This window comes from Molossus molossus, unplaced genomic scaffold, assembly GCF_014108415.1.
Source record: "Molossus molossus isolate mMolMol1 unplaced genomic scaffold, mMolMol1.p scaffold_m16_p_13, whole genome shotgun sequence".
Classification (NCBI taxonomy): domain Eukaryota; kingdom Metazoa; phylum Chordata; class Mammalia; order Chiroptera; family Molossidae; genus Molossus; species Molossus molossus.
The window spans coordinates 60192222-60218256 of NW_023425348.1; the positions used below are offsets into that span (position 1 = coordinate 60192222).

General features: G+C 56.9%; 1 protein-coding gene across 1 annotated transcript in view; it reads left to right on the forward strand.

Annotated features, from left to right (window-relative positions):
* The window catches only part of OTOG (otogelin), a 68995-nt gene that overhangs the window by 40633 nt on the left and 2327 nt on the right, over positions 1-26035 (forward strand). The window contains exons 31-53 of the mRNA XM_036258969.1: positions 1002-1169; positions 3637-3915; positions 5917-6034; positions 6745-6824; positions 7287-9073; positions 9972-10140; positions 10498-10643; positions 11214-11303; positions 11990-12173; positions 14418-14638; positions 14850-14988; positions 16587-16781; positions 16988-17200; positions 17772-17876; positions 18065-18172; positions 18529-18630; positions 20217-20315; positions 21345-21385; positions 22402-22477; positions 22574-22752; positions 23468-23572; positions 23768-23887; positions 25262-25307. Of these exons, the coding sequence (XP_036114862.1) occupies positions 1002-1169; positions 3637-3915; positions 5917-6034; positions 6745-6824; positions 7287-9073; positions 9972-10140; positions 10498-10643; positions 11214-11303; positions 11990-12173; positions 14418-14638; positions 14850-14988; positions 16587-16781; positions 16988-17200; positions 17772-17876; positions 18065-18172; positions 18529-18630; positions 20217-20315; positions 21345-21385; positions 22402-22477; positions 22574-22752; positions 23468-23572; positions 23768-23887; positions 25262-25307 (4770 nt within the window). The remainder of the gene's footprint in view (positions 1-1001; positions 1170-3636; positions 3916-5916; positions 6035-6744; positions 6825-7286; positions 9074-9971; positions 10141-10497; positions 10644-11213; positions 11304-11989; positions 12174-14417; positions 14639-14849; positions 14989-16586; positions 16782-16987; positions 17201-17771; positions 17877-18064; positions 18173-18528; positions 18631-20216; positions 20316-21344; positions 21386-22401; positions 22478-22573; positions 22753-23467; positions 23573-23767; positions 23888-25261; positions 25308-26035) is intronic.

The following is a 26035-nucleotide window of genomic DNA, read 5'->3' on the forward strand; positions in this document are numbered from 1 at the left end:
GAAGGCTGATTATTAGCTATTTGCCAGCATGACGCTGCCTGTCTCCCGTCTAGCAGAGGAGACACACGTGGACCCTGACTGAGTTCCTCATAAGAGCCGTGATCGGTGTGCAGAGAGGGAGGGGTGGCATCTCTGTGTGGCAGGAGGGGGTGCGGGGAGAGCTTCACCAAGGAGCTGACATTTGAGCTGGGCCCCCGAGATGGAGTCGGCGGCGTCTGCCAGGCACCAAATGGGAGGACGACTCTGAGGGGTGGGGGCAGCATGAGTGGAGACACGGTGGGACCCAGCACAGCTCTTCCGGGAACAACAGAGAAGTTGAATGTGGCAGGGGCAGAGGTGTGGGGAGGTGGGGGGCAGACAGGGGTTGGGCTCTTGGATTCTGTCCTGAGGGCAATGGGGAGCTATTGATGAGTCCCAGCAGGGAGTGTGGCTAGGAAGGTGACTCGGGCACTTTGGGGAGGAGGCCCTGGAGCTGGGAGCACACCGGAGGCAGGGAGGTCACTTTCAAGGCTGCTATAATTGTCTAGGAAGCCAGCCTATACTGACAACCGCAGGGACCCTGGAGACACGCACGACAGTGACACCTGCTTGGAATAAGGAAACGCTTTCCCGGCCTCCGCCCTCAGGCCAGGGTGGGCAGACCCAGCCTCATAGCTCTGAACTCAGCAGTGACTGCCACGGTAGTCTCAGGCAGTGGGACAGGCCCATGGAGAGACCCTCGGGGGGCCCAGATGACCCCCATAGGTGACCTGCTCCCAGGCTTCCTGTGAAATGATTCAGGTGCTATGCAGAGAGTCCGTCCCCATCAAGGGCTGACGGCCTGGGGCTCCTGTGCTTCCTTCTCCTGTGCAGTCACGGCCTCCAGGGCTTGGGATGAAGGAAGTGACCAAGAGCACCTCCTTGGCACCCTCGTCTCCCACCTCTGTCAGGGGTGGGCAGGTAGAGATGGGAGGTGGGCAAGGCCAAGGAGGCAGGCCTTGTGACTGGCCCTGTCTCTCCAGCACTAGGTAAGGGCCCCTACCAGCTGGCCAGCCAGGTGGCCGGTGGTGCCCTAGTGGCCATGAAGGCAGCAGGCGGTGCCGTGGTCCTTGTGAGCGCGGAGGACGTGGCACCAGGGGACACCGTGAACTTCCTGCTGACAGCTGCGCTGGACAAGGCCAAGGCCCACGGTGAGGTCCTTGGGGCGGCAGCTGCCGCAGTGGCCGAAGACATGTGGGGCTCCTGTCGCTGCCCCTTTCCCTGCCGAGACAGGGTTCGATGTCCGCCCCCTAGCTCCTGAAGAAACTCCTCTCCCCTCCTTCCTGGGAAGCCCAGGGAGGCCAGGCCAGGCGCACCTGCGAGCCGAGCTCCACACAAGAGCTGTGTCCCGAGAGGCAGGTGGCGACGACGGCCGCTCTTCCCTCTCCCACTCCTCTTGCTCTCCCTTCCGCTCCTCTTCCCTCTCCCCGCTCCTCTTCCCTCTCCCCGCTCCTCTTCCCTCTCCCCGCCGTCCTATTCTTCCTTCGCTGCGCCTCCCCAGTTCTAAGACTGGATAGACTTTAAATACCAGGGGGACCTGGCTGATGTCTTGACTCCGGCAGGGCGTCCTCCTGTGAATGGAGGAGCGGGCTCTCGACTCGCTCAGGTTATGACCCTGCGTCCAGGCAGGTGGGATGCACAGACCGGAGCACCCCTGGAACCAGCCACAGCCTCCGGGGTCCCAGACCTCCAGCCACCCGGAGGGCTTCAGCTGTGCTGGGACAGTGGCAGACCCTGCCTGGAGGGGAGGCCCCGTGTGCAGCTCGTGCAGGGCCGGCCAGCACCTCAGCGCCCCAGTGCTAGGAAGCCTTCTCTTCCGGGGCTATTTGTGTGTGTCCCCGGAGTGGTCACTGAGCAGGGTTTCTCCCCGCAAATCCTGCTGGCCCCAGCTAGTCAGTATCTTCCTAGTCCCAGGGATGGTCCATGAGCCAGCCCCAGCATCCACCGGAACCTTGACCCCAGAGAGTTCATCTCAGTCCAAGAACTGAAGTTCTCCGATTCTCAGGGGCTGCCATTTACCGAGCTTTGAGGCTCTGCCCTCCTTCCTTTCTCCTCCCCCCTCTCCTCTCTCCTTGCCTCCCTCCCTTTCACGGAGCCCTGATCCCATGCCAGGCACACAGCTGGGCACTGGGCAATCGGGGATGTAAGAGGCACCATCCCTGCCCACCAGAACAGTCTCATTCGGGAGACAGACGTGGTCAAGGGCAGTCACAGTGCCCACAGGAGCACTTAGGAGAAGCCCTGACTCCGTCTTCGGGAGTCCGAGAGTCTTAGAATGAGTGACGTACCCTGAGGGGTGGGAAGAGGCAGGAAGGGGCCTGAGCCAAGCTCAGGAGGTAGATCTTTATGCCGAGGGCAGTGGGGAGCTATGTAGGGGCTTTAAGGAGGGGAGTGACACCCCAGCTCTAGCCCAGCTGCAGGCACAGCCAGTCCCCAGCCATGGGTGGTGTTCATGGTAGTATGAGCCGGAGGTGAGCAGGTGGTGCCAGGAGGAATCATGTCACTGCAGGAGGAGGCCTGGGAGTGAGGAACCGGGCACCGAGCCCCAAGAGGGCCAGAAGTACCCCCCAAAAGAATACCTCCTCCGAAGACATTGCTGATCCCCAGATCTGTGTGGCCCTGTTTGAAGAAGGGTGTCTCACAACCTTTCAGATATGATAGGCCATCTGTTAGTGGGAGTTTTCTGTTCTCCATTCAATATCTGAGTCTAGTAAGAGAGGTCTAGTGCAGAGGGAGTGCTGGTTTTCCAGTGGTTTTGTGGGCGTGTTGAGAAGAGCCCCAGAGTAGCTTGGCCTTGGAGACGTCCAGAGTCCAGGCTCTCACCCCCACTCTGTTGTGTGCTCCTTCCCTCCTATACTGAGTCCAAGGTACTGACAGCAAAAGAGAAAGTGCCTCCCAGGTGAGATCTGGGGTGGCTGCAGAGAGGAGGTGGCTCTTGAAGTGGGTCTTGAAGGATGGGAAAGAGTATGATGGTCCTGGGTAGGGAGGAGGCTATCTAGCCAGTGGTCAACCCCTCTCCAGAAATGAGCCTCTGTGGACATAGGAGAAAGGGTAGGGAAACAGGCTCTGGGGCTCTGGGTGAGCCCCGTCCCCTCTCTGGGACAGTTTTCCTATCTGTGGGTTGGACTCAGTGTCCCCAAGTTCTGCCAGCTCTGACCCTCTGGGATTCTGTGAGGAGCAGGACCAAGCTGGGGTCACTGAGATCTGGCAAGTCACCAAGCCCAGCGTGTCCAGTATGACCAATAAAACGTTACACCACCAGGGTGGCCGTTTCTGTCCGTCCCGGGCACTGCTGTGTCCCTGGCATCTAGAACTGCACCTGGCACAGGGAGGGTCCTCAAAAATGCTTATGGAAGGAAGGAAGGGAGGGAGGAAGGAAGGGCATTTAGTCACCTCCCAAGGGTTGGCAGCTGGTGGCTTCTCTGACCCTCTGCCTGGCCTGGGGAAGAGGAGTGGGCAGAGGGGCAGCCAGCGGGCAGAAGTCGGTGGGCTGAGGGAGGGGGGCTGGCGTGGGGGAGCAGGCAGGGCCCAGCCAATCCCGTGTGTGCCGTCCTGTGCCCGTGTCTGCCCGCTCTGGGCCCCTCTCTGTGCTGAGCTCACCCGTGCGGCTCTTTGCAGACCTGGATGTGGTGTCCTTGGAGGCGGCGGACAGACCCAACCTCTTCCTCCACGTCACAGCCAATGGGTCGCTGGAGCTGGCTAAGTGGCAGGGCGACGAGGACTTCCACCACCAGGCCTCCTTCTCGCTGCACCAGGGGACGTGGCGGGCAGGCCTGGTGGCCCTGGAGTCCCTGGCGGAGCCTGGGTCTTTTCTTTATGTGTCAGGCCCCGCGCTGGCCCTGCGGCCGTATGAACACACGGAGGTGTTCCGCCGGGGCACACTCTTCCGCCTTCTGGGTAGGTGACCACCTGCCATCACCCCCGTCCCCTCGGCCCTCACTCAACTGCCCTTCCTGCCCTCCCCTCACTCACCCTTCCAGTCGGCCCCGAGAGACAGGATCCCTGCTCTCCTGGCGAAGGGAGGCCACCTGGGTGCCTCCCTGAGATGGGACAGGTCCTGGCCTCCGTGTTGGTGGTCTAGGAGCTGTGGCAGGTGTCTTGGGGGCCCAGCCAGCTTCCTGGGTCTTGCTACTCCCCCAGGCCATTAACCAGTCTAACAATAGGGCAGCCTTTGTGGGAAGGAGGGGAGAAGAGATTGGGGTCGTGCTTGTGTAGCCTCTGGCTCAGGTGTCATGCTGACGAGGGCATGTGCCTACCCTGGGAGCCAGCAGCCTCTCCCGTCCCCCTTGGAGGCCCAGGACCCTGGGAAGGGGTGGGGCAGCACCAGGTCCTTTCCAGCCAAGGCTGGTAAGGGTCCCAGGGCTTTGCGATCCCCTTGCCGGGTGTGTCTGCCCCCAAAGTACTTATTCTCGGCCTAAACCCTGGAGGAAGGGCTCACAATTTCTGTACCACTCCAGGCCAGCCTCTCTGTCCTACATGTGCACATGTATGTACATGCCTGTGAATGGATCCACACATGTGTACATGTGTCTCCAGCCAGGCTCTTCACTTAGCCCCCCTCCCCATACACACACACCCCGGCTGGGCCAGCTCCTTCTTACATTCAGAGGTCAGCTGTCCAGTCCACCAAGGAGAAAGTCATCACTGATGATGGCAGGACCGTGTCCCTCTCTGGAAGACACCGAGGCAGAGTGAAATGACCCCAGGCTTTGAAGCCAGACAGCCTTGGGTTCGAACCCTGACCGTGGTCCTTGGCACTGGAGGAGAGCCCCAATCTCCCTGATTGTTCCTCCTCCTGAACAACAGGATATTTGAAGGTTATTGTGAAATGATCGATTGTATCTCATCGGCTCTGCTCTGGGCCTGGCTCATAGCTAAGTTCTCAGTTCTTGTCCCGTGGATCTTAGAAAGTCGATTTCTTCACAGTCAGCAGCGGCGTGGGGATGGGACGTCAGGAAGGGGCTGCCAGGGTGGGGCTGCTCCCTCCAGCCTGCTGTGGGGCAGAGACCGTCACTCGTGCCAAGGAGGTCTGGGGTCTTGTCTGCCTTGAGGCCCCCAGAGTCTACACACTGCCCCTGAGGATCCCGCATTTGCCAAGGCACCGGCCACAGGGCCTTTTATGAGGAACTCTCACCTGGGAAGGTTTAATTTTCCCAGCATCTTTTGTTTCTTCATCTATAAAATGGGAAGAAGAAGAATGTTACTTTGTAAGATTATTGTGAGGAGTAATGGGTGCACACCTGTGAAATGCTGAGTGTCACACTTGGTGCTATTTAAGAATCGGCTGTTGTTACTAGTAGTAGCCTAAGTTACAAGGGGCAGCAAAGACAGTGCCCAGGCAAACTCCGCCCTCCAGGTCCTGAGCCTGGCCACTTCACAGAGGCCCCTGGGAACAGAGGGTGGGGCTTGTAAAGAACAGCTCTGTCCCTTGTCTGGGGCGAGAGGGGAGGGGAGTCCCTAACACCTCCTCCACCCTTCAAGGGAAAGCCTCTTGCCTCTCTGGAGGTCTGCAGTGGCCTGGCCAGAAGCAGGGCAGAGAGGAGGGGATTGTATCCCGGGGTGCAGGGCAAGATCCCAGAGGCGTATGAAGAGACCAGGGGTTGCAGCCTCCTCGTCGGCCACCCCTCAAAGCCCACTTCATAGCACCTCCATCCGCAGCCCCTACACCAAGTTCCCTGAGCTCCACCCCAGGATCCTCCAGGCACTGACCCAGACTCTCAGGGATACAGTGTCCCTGAGGTTGGCTTTTGTTGTATGGTCTCCACTTTCCCCGCGTGAGTCCATCATCTCTCCCACAGGGCAGGGCAGATGTGGGCTGAGCTGGATCACCTCTGTGCTCTGGTGCTGACTCACAGCTGATGCCCAGTCTTCGAACTCTGGGGCGGGTTACCTTTCCAGATGCCAAGCCATCGGGGGCTGCCTACCCCATCTGCGAGTGGCGCTACGATGCCTGTGCCAGCCCCTGCTTCCAAACCTGCCGGGACCCCGGGGCAGCCAGCTGCCAGGACGTGCCCAGGTGAGAGGGTATGGATGGCATCAAGCTATGTGCATTAGCATGTTTGAGCATACCTGTGTGGGAATGGGCTTGTATGTCATCTGTGGGCAAGGCGTGAGCATATATTGGGTGTATGTGTATTCACATATACTTATATACACATGATCTGTGTGCTGTGTGTGTGAGGGGCATGTACCAGGGTGAATGTGCTTCATATAGGCATATGTGAGTATCTGTTTGTGCAGTGTGCATATAGCTGAGCCCCATGTGTGCACAACTGTGCCTGGGCTTGTACAGCAGTATATGCACATGGGAGTTGCATGTGTTTGGATATTGGTGCAGCTGTGTGCATGAGTGTGTGTGCTAATGTTTGTAGTGGTCTGTGTGAATGTACATGTATGTCTGTGTGAATCTCTTTGAGTCCTGCAGGCGTGGAGAGGTGTGTGAGAATGTGCCTGAATACAGGCACGTGTGAGCATGTGCGAGTGTGTGCACAGCTGGACCTTGTTCGTGTGTTTCCCTTGGTCTGAAGGCAGGAGTGTGCAGCACGCATGTCTGGGTGTGGTGTTTCTGTGTGGCATGTGTGACAGTATATGGAGCTTCATGGGGGTGTGTACATGATAAGAACACACACACGTCATAAGAAAGGACGAGGCCTGTGCGCAGTGCAGGGGAACGAAGTGACCCTCCCTGCACTGCAGACCACTAACCCACTCCTGCTCTGTCCTCAGGGTGGAAGGCTGTGTGCCTGCGTGCCCCACCCCCAAGGTCCTGGATGAAGTCACACAGAGATGCGTCTACTTGGAGGACTGTGAGTGGCCTGCACTTACCCCTCCCTCAGAGTTGCTGTAATCCCGTCTCATGGCCCCATCATGCCCGAGCTCCCAGATTCCTGGACAGGCAGGGCCAGCAGAGGGCCTCCGGGAGGAGACACTGCAGAGACCTCATCCAGCCCACTCTGCTGCCTCCACAGGGAGAGATAATGAGGCCCAGAGTGAGGAGAACGTGATGCAGCCAGACTCAGACCTGGGGTCTCTGGGCGGGGGCTCGGGGTTTGAGGTCTGGGGCAGAGTCCAGACCCGCTGACCTCTTGGAGTCATCACCTGGCAGAGGCCTGGGGATTGTCAGGCAGCCTAACTGGCCGTGGAAGCTGTCCTCCCCCCTCGCCTAGGGTGCGTGTCTGGGAGCCTAAGTCACAGCCCTGCCCTGCACAGTGATGACGTCTGGGCAGCAGTCACCCCGCCATCTGAGCCTCTTCTCTCATCTGCCCCAGGTGTGGAGCCCGCGGTTGTGGTTTCCGCAGAAGCCCTTGGCAATGAGACCCTGCCTCCCCGTCAAGAGCTGCCCACCCCCAGTGACCAGGAGCTACAGTTTCCGCAGGACACCCCCGGGGCCCCCTCCCATAAGCCAGCACCCACCCCAGCTGCCCCACTCACCTCAGCCCTGAACCCACCCATGGCAGCCACGGAGGGGCCAGCGCTGCCTCCAGCCCCCAGCCCGGAGCTGCCGGGGATCCCTGCGTCTGACCTCCCTGCCCACTCCACAGAGGCCCCGGCCAGCAAGGGGGAGACCGCCAGCCTCCTGACCACCCCCCACAGCCCAGGGGCCTCCCCCCTCCCCCATTCGCTACAGGTGTCCACACCTGGCATGGGGTTGGGTGCCATGGAGACGACCAGGGTAACCACAACCTTTGCAGGGAGCCCCAACATTACAGTCTCTTCCCAGTCACCCCCTGCACTTCGCTTCCCACTCATGACCAAAGCAGTGACGGTCCCAGGCCCCGGCTCCTTGCCTGTTAAGACAACCCCCTTACAGACCTCGCCCAGCCCGGACTTGCCTGCAGGTTCCTCCTCCAGGCCTGTAGCTTCCCCTGCAGTGACCTCCAGGCCCCCCACTTTCTCACAGTCCCACAAGGCCTTGCTGACACCTGCAGGAACAGAGGCCACAAACAGGACAGGGATTCCCCAGCCCATACCGACCCAGAGAATTCCCAGTCCCAGCAGCCCCCCAGCCGAGGCTGGGACAGCAGCAGAACAGGGTCCTGTCAGTGCTGTGGCGACCCAGGCAGTGGGGATGGTGCCATCCACAGAGAAGGCCCACCCGGGGCCAGGCCAGCCCACAGGCCTGCCACCATCCCCACTTCCCAGCCCACCCCCCACGGCCCCACCCCCCTCCACTGGGCACACCACCACAGCCTCCAGGCCTCCAGCGCCACCCCCAGGGACTCTGGCTGCCACCGGCCTGTCCACAGTTGCTCATGGGCTGGGGGCCACACCCTTCGTGCCTCCGCAGTCAACTCAGCCACCCCAGCTCCTCTCTGGCCTACCCCCTGACACCAGCTTACCCCTGGCCAAGGTGGGCACATCTGCCCCAGTGGCCACTCCTGGTCCCAAGGGCTCTGTCATCACTCCTCCAATCCAGCAACAGGCTACATCTCTCGCCATGGCCACAACTCCATCTGCTCGGACACTCGGCCCTACACTGCCTCTTACCCCGGCTGTCGTGGCCCAAATGCACCCACCCAGTCACACAGTCCCTCAGGCAACAGGCACAGCTCCAAGCCTGCTTCTGGGAGCCACCTTGCTGACCTCTGGGGTGGTAGCTGTGGCTGAGGGCGTGGCCTCCACAGTGTCTGTTGTCCCACGAAAGAGCACCACGGAGAAGATGGCTATCCTGTCCAAGCAAGTGTCTCTGCCCACCTTGGTACATGGCTCTGCCCAGGAGGGGCCCACAGAGCTCACGCCTGCTGTGGCCCACACTCTGGATACATTGGTGACTGAGGCCAAGGGCCCCTGGGCCAGCACAGTACCACTGGTGCCCACATCCTACCCCTTGAGCCCTGTCTCGGCCAGGACCGCCTCCCGCGAGAGCTCACTGGTTCTGCTCCCTCAGCTGGCTGAGGCCCACGGAACCTCGGCAGGACCTCGGCCCCCAGCAGAACCAGTGGCAGAGGCCACCACCGAGCAGTCTGGGCGCTCGGCCCCAGTCCAGAGCTTCTCAGAGGGTTCTGCCATGGCCTTGGCCACCACCACTGAGGCCAACGCATCCGCCATGTGTGTCGTGAGTGACTTGTCAGGATTCTGGCCTCCTGTGCACGGACCCTCATGCCTTCCCTCCTCCCAGCACACCGGGCTCGGGCACCACCACACTCACATTCCTGGGCTGGGCAAGTCCTGTGGCAGCTCCTTAACCAGCTGCCAGGCTGCGAGATGGCGTTTAGTCATCGTCTTCACCCCTTCCCAAGCCTCTGGAGCCTGAAAAGTCTTCAGGCCCCTCTGGGCCCCTGATACCATAGCAGGGTCACACTGTGCCCCACGGGGGCCCCAGGAGCTAATTGGATGGCTTAGTGTGATATCCAGACTGTGATGACATGGCTGTGTCCACGTGCATGCCTATGTCTGGGTACCTGCACGGGACTGTGTGTGCACATGTCTGCATTCATGTGTGTGAGCCTCTGTGAGCACTCAGATGTCTGTGTGATACATGCTGTTGAGAGACTGTGCGTGTACATTTGAGAGATGATAGATAGATGACAGATAGATGATGATAGATAGATAGATAGATAGATAGATAGATAGATAAATAAATAGATGGATGATAGATAGATAGATAGATAGATAGATAGATAGATAGATAGATGGAGAGGTGCTTGGGTTTCTGTGAGTCTGCACATCTGCATACCTGGGGATCTCAGCACAGACCTGGCAGATATGCAGATATCTCGGGAAGTCAGTCCCTGACCCTCAGGCTCATGCTTATCCCAGCCCAGGCCCCAGGTGGGTTGGGTAGATAGAGAAGGGGGTCCCCACTCAATAGAAGTTCCACCTCAGGGTCTCCTCCTGCTGGGACGTGCATCTGAAAGGAGTCCGTGCCCTCACTGCTCCGGGGAGGTGGGGTGGGTGAGTGGCTGTGGCCTCTAGGATGGGCACTCACGCTGTCCCTCCACCCCGTGCCCCAGCCAATCGCAGAGGAGGACTGCATCCGCCACATCTGCCTGGAGGGCCAGTTGACCCGTGTGAACCTGACCCAACACTGTCCCCATGGTGCTGCACCCCTTCGCTGCGGGGTGCTGGGCCTCGCAGTGAGAGTGGGCGGGGACCGCTGCTGCCCCCTCTGGGAATGTGCCTGTGAGTCCTGGGGTCCACTGGAGCCTACTGAGTCCTCCTCGTACTGTGTCCTCCTTGAACCCCTGCTCCAGCATGACCTCTGCCTCTGACCTGGTGCTCCCCAGCCTTAGGGTAACCCTGACCTGAATATGACCTCCCATAGGACCTCTTGTCTCAGTGTGACCCTTGACCTGGCAGATTTTCTACCCTTGCAACCTCTGATCTCTGTGTGACTCCTGCTCTGTGTGACCCTCCGGCCCCAGGGCCTCTGACTCACTCGGGCAAAGGCCCAAGCACCTGCTCCGTGTTCCTCGTGTTCCTCGGCAGCCTTGACCTCAAAGGCACCTCTTTGTTCTTCTTGTCCCTGCCCTGCCCCAGGCCGATGCTCAATCTTCCCTGATCTGAGCTTTGTGACCTTTGACGGGAGCCACGCAGCCCTGTTCAAGGAGGCCATCTACACCCTCAGCCAGAGCCCAGACGAAATGGTCACCGTCCACGTCCTCGACTGCAAAAGTGCCAACCTGGTGACTGCCCCTGCTTCTCTCCTGCCAGCCCTTGGGGATCTGACTAGGTTTGGCGGGAAATTGAGCAGTGAGTTGGATTTGAGGGGCGTTGGAGGTGAGGACAGATGCAGAAGCTCCTCTGTCTCCCAGGGGTCCCCTGAAATGGGCGTGGGGGAAAGGGTCAGTGGAGTTTGCCACCTCCTGGCCTTTCCTGGGACCTGTGCATCCCCAGCTTGTCCCAGCTTCCTAGGCACGTGTGGGATGGCACCCAAGTACAGAGCAGCCGGGATGCCATTCCAGGGATGTGGCCTGGTCAAGGGTGCCAGCTCAGGGAGTCACCTACCAGGATGCATCCCAAGCCAGGTGGAGGAGGCAGGGTTTGTTTGTGGCTGAGCTTGCAAGAGGTCAGGTAAAGCCAACAATGTTCCATGAGTTTCTGCACCGTTGCACAGCCCCATTGGGTGCCCCTGGCATATTGTTGGCCGGGGGTGGGGGACGAGGATGGGGGCGGGAAGAGTGTGATCACACCTGCTCACCAGGATAGAAGGCCACACTGGGCTCCGATTGGTAAGGGCTGGGCTGTCTCCGCAGGGGCACCTGAACTGGCCTCCGTTTTGCCTGGTGATGCTGAATGTGACTCACCTGACCCATCAGGTCACCATTGATCGCTTCAACAGGAAGGTGAGTGCATCAAAGAGCCGTCTTCGGGCAGGGCAGGAGTCAGTGGAGGGGCAGGGTGTCCAGGGGCGGAGGGGCCTTGAGGCTTATTCATGATTGGGAACAGGGATGGGGAAGGACCCTCTTAGAGAAAAATCATGCAAAATTTGGTATATTAAGAAGTGATTTTAATTTGAGTACTTGTGGCCACTCGACTGTCAAGCAAGGAAGAGTGCCAGGAGCAATACGTGATGGAGAGGACGTCCGAGTGGCACGAGACCGTGCCTTGGCTGCTTGTGGTTAAACTATCTGACGTCTGCATGTTTGTTCTGAGGGATTCTGTCTTCATGGTTGGCCCAGAGATGGGGGACCCCAGAGAAGGAGTGCCCAACCCAAGGCTGGGAATTTAGGGAAGATCTCCCAGAAGAAATGATCTGAGCAAGATCAGGAAAGAACAGAGTGATTAGAAGGGCCCATAACTGGTTAATTTGGGCATAGAGATGCAGCCTGCCTCCAGATGTTGCCTTTTTTGTTTCATTGTTCCGTGCTCATAACAATGTTTCCAGAACTATTCCAGGCCACCTTGGACTGTGCCTTGGCTGCCTGTGCCCGAAACAGAGCCTAACACAGCAGGTGGTTAGAAACTGTTGGGTAAATGGATGGACGGATGGAAAAGCTGTGCTCACACTGATTACCTCCCCCGCTTCAAGGTGGCTGTGGACTCGCAGCCTGTGTGGCCACCCGTGAGCAGGTATGGGTTCAGAATTGAGGACACAGGCCACATGTATGTGATCCGGACACCGTCACACATCCTGATCCAGTGGCTCCACAGCTCAGGGCTCATGATTCTGGAGGCCAGCAAAGCCAGCGAGGTCCGGGGCCGTGGCCTGTGCGGTGAGGTGGGACCCAGCTGGGGGAGGGGACGCTTCCTGGGTCCACCTCTGCTCCCAGACACAGGTTCCCTGTCCGCGGGAAAGCTGGGACAGAGTGCCAGGCCAGAGGGGGGACCATGGAGCTGCCAGGGCAGAGAGACCTAATGTCTTGTGTCCTGGGCTGAAGCTGCCAGCCCCGAGATGGCGCAGGGCTCTGGCCTTGGCCAGTTGTCACTTCAGGCAGGATTGTCTGTCAGCTTCCCTGATAGTTTTCTAATACCAGATAATCCTTCCAGTCTGCATATGCCTGAGCACTTCACAAAGCACTTCACACTCTGACCTCACTTATTCCAGGTCATCCACTCAATAACCCCGAGAGATAGTCACTGAACTAAAGAAGAAAGGGGGCTCAGAGAGGTTAAGTGGCTTGCTTAAGGTCACACAGCAGAGCTGCCACAACACATAGAACGAGTGTTCTTCAGACGACAGTGTGACTGCCCTTAAGGACTGGGTGTATTTTGATAAGCAAACAGTGTACAGGAGGAATTCGAGTGTGGACTGTTGCTCCTTGGAGAGGAGAACTCCATGACCGACTGTCATGATTATGATGATGGATGACATAGGAATACTTATACACACACACTCGTATGGCCTCCATCTATAGATCTGTAACTACATTGTTCACTCTTAGGCCCCTGTGTTCAAAATGCCCTCTTCACTTGAACTAACATGTGTAAGTCTGCTTCATGCTTCTTCTTCCATTTGTGCAACACACGGTTACCAGTCCCTGGGGACAGACCAGGATGCAAGTAAGACAAAACCCCTGTTTGATGAAGCTTCTGTTTTTACTGACACCAGAAGCTCTCCTTGCACGCACACACACACACACACACACACACACACCATCACCACCGCCGCCACCACCACCACCGCCACCACCACCACCACCACTACCACTATCTTCTTCTCACCACTTTTTTCTTCTACTGTTTACACCTGGCAGAGAGTGCTGTGGTCAGCAGTAATCTGGCGGGCCAACTCCTCCCTTCGGTGACTCAGTGCCAAGACCAAAACTATGACCATTGGGACCATTGATAAAATTGTATTCAATCATGCTTTATGTTCATGAAACTGATGGCTGAAGGTGTCAGGGCAGAAAACAGCTCACTCGTCTCTATTTTATCCAAACCAACACTTGGTATCATGAGCACTCTGCTAGGCCATGTAGGGGGAATACTGGGATAGTGAGAATCTAAAGGCAAATGAGTCTTTGTACTCTGAGAGCTAGACCAAAGCCTGTTACCCAGAATCGGGAAAGTCACAGAGGCTGCATTTGAGGGGCCCTCAAAGGAAGGACTTCCGAGAAAATGTTTCAGGCAGAAAGAGCTACTTAAGCAGAGTCAAGGGCAGGGAAGGGTGTGTCTGGCACCCAGAGTGTGAGAGATGAAGCTGGAGGTTAAGGTCATGCTAGCAGCTGTGACAGATAAACTTCAGCCCACCCCCTGCTCAGTGTCTTAACACAACAGAAGTTTCTTTCTTGCACACATAAATTCCCAAATGGAGATTCCTTCCATCTTGTGACTCTGCCACTTCAACATGAGCTTCCAACTCCACAGAGGGAAAGAGCTGGGAGATGTTTATGGACCAGGTCTGGAAGGCATGCCCATCACCTTCACTCATGCTTCATTGGCTGGGACTCAGTCACATGGTCTCACCCAGCTGCAAGGGAGCCTGGGAAAAATAGGCTAGCAGATTGCCCAGGAAGAAGAGGAAACAGGTGTGATAATTAGCTAGCCATCTCTGTGAAAGCAGATTTTTTGGAATAACTTTAATTTTCATATAATATCAATGTCAAGGTTACAGAAATAGTATAAGGAACTCCCATGTACTGACTATCCAGGTGTACCAAGTGTTCACGTGTTGCCCCATTTGCTTCTCTCTGTATAAAGATATATAGATATATTGTATATATATAATTTATAGCTATGCACTTTTCTATGCATATGCAATTTTTATATATGCATTTTTTATGAACCATTTGAAAGGGTTTTTGTATCCCTAAATACTTGGATAGGTATGTAGAACAAAGGCATTTTCTTACACAGCAGGTTTCTTAGCCTCTCGGCACTTCATTTCCTCACCGATAAAATGGGATAATACTAATACCAGCCTCAACGAATTGTTCTGAGGAACATGCAAGGTGACAGCTGGGGACCTGAGAGTGGTGGTGATTATTATGGCTATTGGATAATTCTCCCCCCTTCAGGTATCTGTGATGGGGACCCAGCCAATGACCTCACCCTGGAGGATGGTTCTGTGGTGGGTGAGGCGGAGGACCCCGCTCCTTTTCTGGACAGCTGGCAGGTGCCCAGTTCCCTGACCTCGGTGGGCCAGACCCGCTTCCGCCCGGACAGCTGTGACACAGCCGACTGCTCCCCCTGCCTCCGCATGGTGTCCAACCGCACCTTCAGCGCCTGCCACCACTTTGTATGTGCCAGCGGGGTTCAGCGTGGGGGACCCCTACCTGCAGAGGGGCCAATGGCCAGGGAAGGGGGCAGATCTGGTCCCAGAGGTATTGTTTGGGACCAGATTGGGAACCTGCAGAGGCTCATGGTTGCCCCCAGGCAGGGCTGGGGAGAGCTGGGCCCTGTGGTGTGGGGAATCAGGGGAGGCAGCACTGCCCGATACATGTGCCCAGGTGCCCCCAGAGTCGTTCTGTGAGCTGTGGATCCGGGACACCAAGTATGTGCAGCAACCCTGTGTGGCACTGACTGTATACGTGGCTATGTGCCACAAGTTCCACGTGTGCATCGAGTGGCGGCGCTCCGACTACTGCCGTGAGTGGGGGCGGGGTGGGGTGGGGCGGGGCGGGGCCCCTCCTCCATCCCTTCTTTGCTCCCACAGTTAAGAGTGGAAAAGGGTTTTACAGGCCTGAGTCCAAGTGGAGGCTTTCCAGATTTAATTGTTCATTTATTCACTTGCAGTAATTAACAAGTTTATCTATGCTTTACAAATAAATCTATAAATAGTTCAATAAATTAACACATTTATTTTTTATTATAATTTATTTTAATAAGTCAAGTCAATCTTATTTATTTACTATTTAATTCCTCTGAGTCTCCTTGCCTCACCTATGAAATGGGGACAGTAATAAGAGCTCCCTCGAGGGTCGTTCTGAAGATGACACGAGTTCCTGTGTTCAGAGTGCTGCTCCCGTGCCCGTCACATGGTTATCGTCCAGCAAATACTAGTTCCTTTCTCTCCACAGTTGGTCACTGTCTTCTTTCAGTCTCCCCTCCTTCCTTCAAGAGAATTGACATCCACCAGGTCCCACCCCCATCAGCTTTGCCTCCGTGGGGCAAGCAGGGGTGGACTGGCCTAGAGCAGTTCGGACACATCCAGAAGGGCTGCAAACAGCTCACAGGAAGACCACACCTTTACTATGACAGATAAACATGAAAAGACAGTGCCATCCAGAGCAGTGTTTGTCAAACTGTGGATCTCAACTCAGTGGGTGTGAAGTCAGCGTTGGGGGTCAGCAGCATTTGAAAAACACAATAGAAGAGAAGAGACTAGCGTGTACTGCACCTAGAGAGGTTAAGCATTATTTCAGGAACAAGTATTTTTTTGTTTCAATATATCAGTGATTCTCAACTCTGGCTAACCTCTGAAATCGCCCAGCGGACTTCAAAAAGTAGTGATGCTTGGGCCCCACAACCAGAGATTCTGATTCCATTGTCCGGAGTGGGGTCCCCCTAATAGCACTTTAAGGGCTCCCAGGTGAGCCCTGGCCGGTTTGGCTCAGCAGTAGAGCCTTGGTCCATGGACCAGTGAGTCTGGGTTTGATTCCAGTCAAGGGCACGTACCTTGGTTGCAGTTAGTTCCCAGCCCTGGTCAGGGTCATGCAGGAGGCAGCCAGTCGATGTATCTCTCTCACCTCGATGATTCTCTCTCTCTCTCTCCTCTCCCCCCTCCCTCCCACTCTATCTGAAGATAAATAGAAAAATATCCTCGGGTGAGGATTAAAAATAAATAAATAAATAAAAGCTCCCAGGTGATTCTTTGGGTATCGGGTTTGGGGACCACTGTTGCACATGTGCGTGTGTATTGGACCACCATGTAAAATCTACTTGAGTCTGCAAACACTGATCTAGAATAAGGGGTTGGCAAAGCTTTTCTGTAAAGGGCCAGATACATATCTGAGGCTTGTTGGGTGTATGGCCTGAGTCACGACGACTCGACCCTGCCCTGTAGCACACAAGCAGTCAGCTTCAATAGGTAACTGAGTGGGCGTGGCTGTATTTCAATGACACTTCATCTGCTGACCCCTGATCTAGAGGAAAGAGGCAACGAAACCCCTTTGCACTGTCTGCTGAGTCACAGGTGGTGCCCTGAGCCCCCTCCTCACCCTGCTGGGTGCCCACTGCCCCTGCAGCCTTCCTGTGCTCCAGCGACTCCACATACCAGGCCTGTGTGGCAGCCTGCGAGCCTCCCGAGTCGTGCCAGGATGGGATGCTCGGCCCGCTGGACCCGGAGCAGTGCCAGGTGATGGGCGAGGGCTGCGTCTGCTCCGAGGGCACCATCCTGCACCGCCGCCACTCGGCGCTCTGCATCCCAGAGGAGCAGTGCGGTAGGTTCCTCCGCTCCCGGGTGGGACCCTCCAGAGCCGCTTCACCTGGGGTCTCCTTGCCCTCCTGCTGCCCATGTCTGAGGCCCATCTGTATCCCTCCAGGGTTGGCTTTGGGGTGGTCTTTGTCCCAGGGAGGTTCTAACCTGGGACAGTCTGGGTCTCCCCACACTCCTGAGTCCTCCGTGTCCCCCATGCCCCCACTGTAGCCTGCACGGACAGCACGGGGGTGCCGCGGGCCCTGGGGGAGACCTGGAACAGCTCCCTCAGCGGGTGCTGCCAGCACCAGTGCCAAGCTCAGGACACCATCGTCCCAGTGGACCTGGACTGCCCGGGCCCCCGTCCTGAGACCTGTCCCCGCTTTGGGGAGGTGGTCCTGCTCCTGCCCACCGAGGATCCCTGCTGCTTGGGGGCTGTTTGCGGTGAGTCCCGCTGTTCACTTCCTTGGGCCTTACCACTAAGGCTCTAGCTCTGACCCTGATGGACAGGACGAGGCCTGGAAGAATGAAGGTGTCTTGGGGGGAAGGGGGGTTGAGGAGAGTGGAAAACCCTGCCTAAGGGCCAGAAGCCACACCTTAGGGTGAGCAGGGCTTATAAGCATAGGCTCTGGAGCCAGGCAGCAGGACGGCTCTTCCCCCACCACCTCGCAGCCTTGTGACACTGGCAGATCATTTAACATCCTCTGCGCTTTAGCTGATTATCCTGTAACACGAGGCTGGTGACGGTGCCCACCTCCTGGGCCGCTGTGAGAATGACAGAAGTTAATACTCATCCAGGACAGCAGCTGGCACACGGCCCTTGTGCTGAATGTTAACCCTCACTGCTCTCTTGTACCAGACCGGACCCTCTTTGTGACCCTCAGAGGCTCCTTCTAGAACACGGGTCCTGGGGGCCAGGAGATGTAATGGGGACCAGGTGTCCAAGGGCTGGGCAATTCTGGAGGCTGGGCAAGTCCTGGCCTCCAGGTGACAGGCCCTGTGGCCCCCGGGCCAGTGTGTAACCAGACTCTGTGTGAGGGCCTTGCCCCCACCTGCAGCCCAGGCCACCGACTCCTCACCCACTTCCAGGAGGACTCCTGCTGCCCCAGCTACAGCTGTGGTGAGAGGCCGGGGCGGGGGCGTGGGATACCGACCACCGGGGGAGAGGGGTGCCTTGCAGCGGAGGTAGGGGAGCAAGGGCAGCTCCGGGGACGGGGTTCTGGCTGGAGATTAGGCCAGAGCCAGGTGGGGCCCTCGGTGTGGCCAAGCAGGATGTGCTCCCGGAGCCTAAATCCTGTCCTTCCCCAGAGTGTGACCCAGACCAGTGTGAGGCAGAGGTGATCCCCAGCTGCCGCCAGGACCAGATCCTGATCACCGGCCGCCTGGGGGACTCCTGCTGCACCTCCTACTTCTGCGGTGGGTGCACACCTGGACGCAGCCACCCCTCCTCACCCCGCTTCCTGGGCAGCTGGGAGGAAAGGGTGGGGTCATGGGCTAGGGTGGGCACAGGGAGCCGTGTAGGAGGGAGAGGAAACCCACCCCTCTTCACCCCGGGGGTGACTGACCGTGAGGAAATCGAAGCTCATTCAGTGTAAGACTTTAGGAGAACTTCCAAATTCTGGCTCCAGGAGAGGTCACATGAGACCGTGAATCTAGCCCTGTCACACCTGGGTTTTCGAGGTGTCCCCACCCAGCAACCTGTCCTCTCCCAAGTCCCACAAGCCCCCCATGAAGGGGCCCACCTGTGACAGCGGTGGCCCCTCTTCCCTCAGCCTGTGGCGACTGTCCAGATCCGATCCCCGAGTGTCAGGAAGGGGAGGCGCTCACGGTGGACAGGAACACCACGGAGCTCTGCTGCCCGCTGTACCAGTGTGGTGAGTCCTGGCTGGACACCGGCCGCGGCCGGAAGGGGCTCCTGGGACCTTTATGTGCCACCGGGCCCGTCACAAAGTCCTAGCCCCAGAACCATTGATATTACTACCTTGTCCCAGTCAATATACTTTTATTACAAAAGCACTATATATGCCTCATAGAAAGTACATAATCCAAGTACATGCAAGAAAGTGAAAATACTGTCTTCCTACCTCCTCGGTACCCTACTGTCGCCATTTTAGTACCTATCCCTCTGGTGTTCTCTATGCCTTTACCAAAATGAGGTCACCTGTAATGTTCTTTCTTAACCAGCTGTAAAAATGTGCCCTTCACCTTTCCATGTTAATACATGTTTTTAAAATTATATCATACCCAGTCCACAATTCTCCTGGCTTGTCCAACCCATCCAGTCCAGGACCACACATTAATATTCTGTCTCTTATGTATCCTTTCATTTAGCACGGGTCCCTCTTTCTGTGTGACCCTAAATTGCAGAGCCTGGGCTGCGGTCCTGCAGAGTCCCACCCTCGGAGTTGTCCTCTTGTTTCCTCTCAGACTGTTTATCTTGTTCGTCTCTCCTGTGCACTCCCTGCAAACCGGACGTTAGATCTAAGACTGGGTGGGTTTTTAACTGGACAGTCCACGAGCTTCATAGCACATCCCATCAGGAGACGCACGCTGTGTGGCTGAGCCACTGTAACTGATGTTAACATTGGCCCTGTGCCAATCATTTTTTTTTTAATTAAAAATTTTTTTTCTTTATTGATTTTAGAGAGAGGAAGGGAGCGAGAGAGAGAGAGAGAAACATTGATGAGAGAGAACATCAACTGGCTGCCTCCTGCATGCCCCCCACTGGGGATCTGGCCCACAACCTGGGCATGTGCCCTGACCAGGAATTGAACCGGCAACTTCCTGATGCATGGGTTGACGTTCAACCACTGAGCCACATTGGCCAGGCAGTGCCAATAATTTTTTAAATAAATTGAAGAAGTCTTAAGAGTCTTTCCCCTTCAGCATTGACCCTTGCACCTCCCCTCCCCACCAAAAAGTTGTGCCTAGAGATGTCCTCACTCCTCGCCTGGCCTCTCAATACGTGAGAATGGCTGGGAAATCCTAAGCGAGGATGGGCCTGCCTGCAGAGCGGGAGGAGGGGAGTGTGAGCCCTGGAGTGTGGCTGAGGCAGAGCAGGCTCAGTGGGCTGCAGCTGGTGACTCCCACAGGTGGGAGGGGCGTGCCCTCCTACAGAGAGAAATGTTCTGCAGGTGGTGCCTGCCCTGGTCACTGGCTCCCCTCTGACCACTCCCCCCAGGGTGACACAGAATCCGAGGGGGAGGCCCAGTGGGTGACACTATTCTGCCATTGCCATGCCGTGCCGCCTCCCAGAGCAGAAGTGGGGCCTCCTGATGTAGTTCCGAGGGAGACTCCGGGATCCCAGGCTTCTCCCCTTCCAGCCCAGGAGGGTACTGAGAAAATTGGGGGGCCCTACGGAGAAGCTGGGAGGTACCCCCTCCTTAGTCATGTTGCATTTCTGAGGATTCACGCTCCAGTTGCCTGTGGCTGATGTGTCCCCCGCTTCCCCTCCGCGCAGTGTGTGAGCACTTCCGCTGTCCCCAAGTGCAGTGTGGCATGGGCACTGCCCTGGTGGAGGTGTGGAGCCCAGACCGCTGCTGCCCCTACAAGTCCTGTGGTGAGTGTCTGGACAGGGAGGCCCCCGCAGGCGCAGATCCAGGGCCCCTGTGGGGGAGGGGGGTACCAGGCCCACCACTATCAACTTGCTCAGATTCTGTCTCTCCAAATCGCCTCCCTCCCACTCTGCGTCTGCTCTGGGTGCAGGGCAGTCCGACACCTTCTTCTCCCCTCGATAAAAGGAAGAACAAGGCAACTTCTTTGTTTCAGAGAGGTTTTTCCATCTAAAACTGTCTGACAGTAAACATAATTTTGTTAGATTCACCTCAAAGCCTTTGGGGAAGCAAGTGGGAATGTCAATGATCAGTAATGAACACCAGTGAGCTTTATAGAAAAATTTTATTTTTAAAAAGAGCCAAGAAACTCTATTTTGCACCTGGATGTTTTGCTTGTCTTTTTTCCAGGCCTAGAGGTAAACCTCACAGGGCAGGGGTTTTAGTCTGTCTTCGTCATTGCAGAGAAAAGCTCGGCGTAGAGTAGGCATTTAAAACCACTTGCTGCATTGAGTTTCCCAGAGGGTGTCTCGCAGCCGCTCCACACTGGAGCCCCTCGCCCGAGTCAGAGGTCTCCCTTACCTTAGCCCTGGCGCCCCAGCGGTTGGCTCCCTGGCAGCTTAGACTGGACCTGCTCAGGGGCGGAGGCTCGGGTAGTAAGGCTGAGCTCACTGGAACATAGAGTTGGGAAATGCAGATGGTGAGAAGTTTCACCTTTGCTATGTTTGTTCCTGGAGAGGCCCACACCTGCTCGGGAATGGGCTCTGGGCCTGGGGAAGGAAGATGCCAGGTGACTAAAGGGCACCTGTGGTTGGTCCGGCTGCCTGTCTATTCTCACTCCACCTCCAGTGTGGAGCTTGCGTGGGGACCCATCACCGTCTGCCCTGCCTTCCCAGCCAGGGGAGCCACAGCCCCCAGGAGGGAATGGAGGCAGGCTGGAGGAGGGGCTGCGCCTGCAGCCAGGGGTCTGGAGACCCAGCGGGACTTCCACCTGGACATCTCTGGTGAGGTGGGTCCTGGCCCTTCCTGTTTTCCAGAGTGTGCCTGTGACACCATCCCAGTGCCCCGGTGCCATCTGGTATGTAGACCCTGCCCCTCCCCACTCTCCCTGGTCTGCTCCCTTTCCTTTTCTCTCTGTGCTCCCTTCCCCTGGAGAGCCTATTCCTTCCATCTAGTACAAAGAGCCTTGGACTGCAGGTCAGCATTCCTGTCCCAAGCTGCTCTCTGGACATGTGTCCTTATTTATAAAATAGGTGTAATCATACTTCAGTGTTGTGGTAGGGATTAAGTACAACGATGATGACGACGATGATGATGATGGTGGGGTTGGGGGCGATGGTGAAGACCATGACGACCGAGATGATGACACCTATGATGGTAGCTCATGTTAACTGAGAGCTAACTACACGCCAGGAACTCGCCTAAGGCTTTTATGCATATCATCAAACTAATTCTCACAGCAGCCCAGTGATTCTTTGATTCTATAATTAATTAATGATGCAAACGAGGAAACGGAGGTTAAGGTCGCGTAGCTAGTAAATCAGTGCCAGGGCTGGAACCCAGGAAATCTGACTCCACAGACCATGCTGTTAACCACCACCTCCCCAGCCCCTGAGGGAAGTGGAAATACTCAGAAGTGTAAAGTTGTGTTTAAAGTCATGTTTCCCACATAATTTTCTGGATTACATGTATTCCCCCCCAAACCCCAGCATGCACCTCCTCCCATGTTGTCTCCTGTTCCACCTGCTCCTCCCTCCAACTGGTGAAGGAAGAAGGGAAGTAGTATAAGCCCAGCGGGACTCTGTGCCGCAGCCATGCAAGGGGCCAGTGGGTGCTCAGAATGCGGGCAGAGGCCTGGGGTCCCAGGGAGGACACTGGGGAGTGCTCCTCCGCGGGGACGCTCAGAAGCCACACGGGGCATTTCTCCCTGGGGGAGGGTGGCTGAGCTCACAGGGTGCCAAGGGTCCTCAGGCCTGGCAGTCCCTTCACCGCTGCAAGGAGAGTGGGGGACCCAGGTGGCAGACCGCTCCCAAGGCGGGGCGGGGCCACCCCACGCCAGGGTGCCGACCACCTCTGCCCCCTTCTCCCCCACAGTGGGAGAAGTCCCAGCTGGACGAGGAGTTCATGCACAGCGCGGAGAACGTGTGCGGCTGCGCCAAATACGAGTGCGGTGAGCGGGGAGGTGGCGCCAGCGTGGGCGGGCCGCGGGTCGGGGGGCTGGGTGTTGCGCTCCCAGTGACGGTGGCCACGCTGCACACCCATCCAGTGAAGGCTGCCGTGTGTCTGAGCCGAGAGCTGGGGGTGATGCAGCCGGGCCAGACAGTGGTGGAGCTCTCGGCCGACGGGGTGTGCCACACCTCCCGCTGTACTGACCTGCTGGACCCTCTCACCGGCTTCTACCAGATCAACACCACCTCCGTGCTGTGCGACGTCCACTGCGAGGCGGTAGGGGCAGCACAGGACGGGGCGGGGCCGGGAGGGCTGGCCTGGCAGAGCCTAGGGCTCGGGGAACCAGAGGGGCCCTTCCAGCTTGTCCCAAGCTCTCTAGACAAGTCTGGAGAGTGGGCATCAGGGGCCCCTCAGAGCCCTGGGAACCAGGCTGGGTTGGGCGAGAGGCCTGGCAAGGGTGGGATTTGACAGAGAGAACACATTTATGAAGCACCTTCTATGGCTGGCACATTCCCTGTTTTTTTGGTTTCTTTGTTTGTGTTGCTACCATTTGTTGAACACTTTTACATGCCCAATACCTAGGACAGTGACTGGCTTCTAGTAAGGGCTAAATAAATATTAATTGAATAGAAGGGTTAAAATTGTTCCCACTTTTCAGATTAGAAAATTGAGGTTTAGGGAGGTCCAGTCCTTTGTCAAAAGTCCGACAGGAGCTAGAACCAAAACTTAGCACCTGTAATTACCAGTGATGCTGTCTCCGAACGGTGGAATGGCTTTGTCCACTGGCGCTGAGCCTAGGAACTGCAGCAAAGGAGTCACAGGGTAGACAGAAGGGTGACTTTCTTGCATAAGATAGAAGGAACCTGGGAGTCCCCTTCCTGAGCTTTTCCAGGGGGCCCTGCTCTGGTCTCAGAGACAAGAGACGGTGGGAGAGGCAGGAGGGTGGAGGTGGGCATGTGCGGGTCCCATCCGGTCACTCCCTGTCCTACAGAACCAGGAGTATGAGCACCCACGGGATCTGGCGGCCTGCTGCGGCTCCTGCAGGAACGTGTCCTGCCTCTTCACTTTCCCCAACGGCACCACCTCCCTGTTCTTGGTATGCAACTCCTTACATGCTCGCCTAGTAAGGGGAGACCCCTAGGACCAGGCCCCAGGGCTGGGTACAGACAGGGTCCTGGGCAGTGCTAGCTGTTGCGCTGCACCTGTCTTTGGAGCTATACCCTACCCACCTGGTTTACTTGGGCCATCCATCTGGCCACACGTCCCCATGGCCCACCTCTGTGCCCTCCAGCCAGGGGCGTCCTGGATCGCAGACTGCGCCCGCCACCACTGCAGCAGCACTCCCCTGGGCGCCGTGCTTGTCCGCTCACCCATCAGCTGCCCACCACTCAATGAGACTGAGTGTACCAAGGTCAGTGCCAGCCTCCTCCCACTGCAGCATGGCCTGGGGCCAGTGCATCCGCTCTGTTACTCGTGGGGTGGGAGAGGTCCTGTGTGCAGGGGTGTGGGAGGAGAGGTTCCCAGAACCTGTGCCTGCCCTGCCACCCCAACTCCACATCTGTCCATGCATCTTTGTTCTGACCACATCACACCCACATCCTCATGCCCACAGGGCCACACACAGGTACATGCACAGTTACAGATACACCAACACAGGCAGTCAATTCCTCACACACACCACACACCCCACAGGGACATTAACACCTCAGCATACCAGTGCACACACCACGTAAATCACACACCCGAGCACTTCTGCACTAGCATGGACAGCTATGGGCACACATCAAGGACAAGGATTTCTTAGAAGGTTTGGGGTTATTGTAAAATTATTAAAGCTCCAGCCCTGACCGGTTCAGCTATGCGGTTAGAGCATCAGCCCATGGACGAAGGGTCACGGGTTTGATTTCTGGTCAAGGGTACGTACCTGGGTTGCAGGTTCTACCCCCAGCCCCAGTCGGGGTCATAAGGGAGGCAACCAATCAATGTGTCTCTCACGCACTGATGTTTCTCTCTCTCTCTCTCTCTCTCTCTCTCTCTCAACCTCCCTCTCTTTCACTCTCTCTAAAAATCAGTGGAAAAATGTCCTCAGGTGAGGATTAACAGCAACAAAAATTATTAAAGCTCCTGAGATGAATACTGGACATTGGACATTTAAAGCTTTCTGATCTTGTCTAGAAAACATATACACATACACAATCATACTCTCATAAACACACTCACACATGCAAAACCACACGTGTATACACATATATGCTCATAAAATCATACACGTATAGAAACCCACACGTATTCACAAAGAACCGCCACATCCACCACCTTGTCCACTAGACAGCAGAGGAGGAGGGCTCTAAGGGAGAATTGCCCCCAACTTACAAATGGGAAAATCAAGCCCAGAAGAAAGGGACAACTATCCAGAGCTGAGATAGAGCCCAGGCCGCTCACCCAAGTGGGTCAGCCCCTGCACCCCTCCCTCCCTGACCCTCCCTGTGGGCAGCTGCCACTGGAAAGCTGGGAGGTCTGGCGCCATCTTAAAGCAGACTCCAGCCTCACGGGGGCTGCAGGCAGTCTGAGTGCCAGTGCCCAGGCAGTCGGCTCATACCTGTGGCTCTCCCATGGCCAGCCCAGGGACCCCTTCTTCCTCTGGCCGAGGCGCAATAGCCAGCAGGTCGTGCCTGGGGCATCGTGGGAGGAAAGGAGTCAAGTCTCTTGGACTCTTTGGCTCTTACTGGGATCGTAGCTTCTGGTCGGACACGATCTCCCACCCACTTTCCCCCTCTCCCTCCAGGTTGGGGGCTCGGTGGTTCCTTCCTTGGAAGGTTGCTGCAGGACATGTGAGTGAGCCTGGTGGAGGCCCAGGGGTGAGGGGCTCTGGTGGGGGAAATGGTGTCAGGATGGGGCTCAGAGGGCCAGGTTCCTGGCCTGGCACCTCCAGTCGTGGCTCTTCAGGGGTGAGTTGATGAAGAGATAATCCTCACCACAAGGTTCAGGCACCGGCACAGAAATGCTGGTGGGCAGAGACCATGCTCACGTTCCTGTCCCTGCCCAAGGCCTCTGCTTCCTGTTGGAGACAGGGACCTGGGGAATGGGGTCCAGGAGGTCAGTGGCTCACTGGCTGCTCTGCCTCTTCCTGCCCTGCCAAGGTGCCCAGCCGAGATGCGCACCCCCAGCACCACCTGAATTCTCCCTGTGGCCAGGAGCCCTGTGTTGGAGGGGCCTCCTGGCTGGGATTCAGGCCCACAGATTCCTTGATGAGTCTGAGTGAAAGCTCTGTGCACGTGTCCTCACCCCCGGCCCCAGGGCCTGCAGCCCCAACCACACATGCATGCACGCATGTCCAGGCAGCCTTGGCACCTCTGCCCTCATGCCTCCCCCTTGGGCCCAGATCCTTCCTTGGAGAGCTTTAGAATTTGGGACCCTTTTATGCTCACCTCGCATACTTCAAGGAATTTGGGTTCAGTGTCACATTGGCTGATCACTGATCCCACAACTCATGTTCCCTGAATATCCTGTGTGCTCCTGTGTGACCTGTGACCGTGTCCCTCTCCCCAGGTTCCCCGGG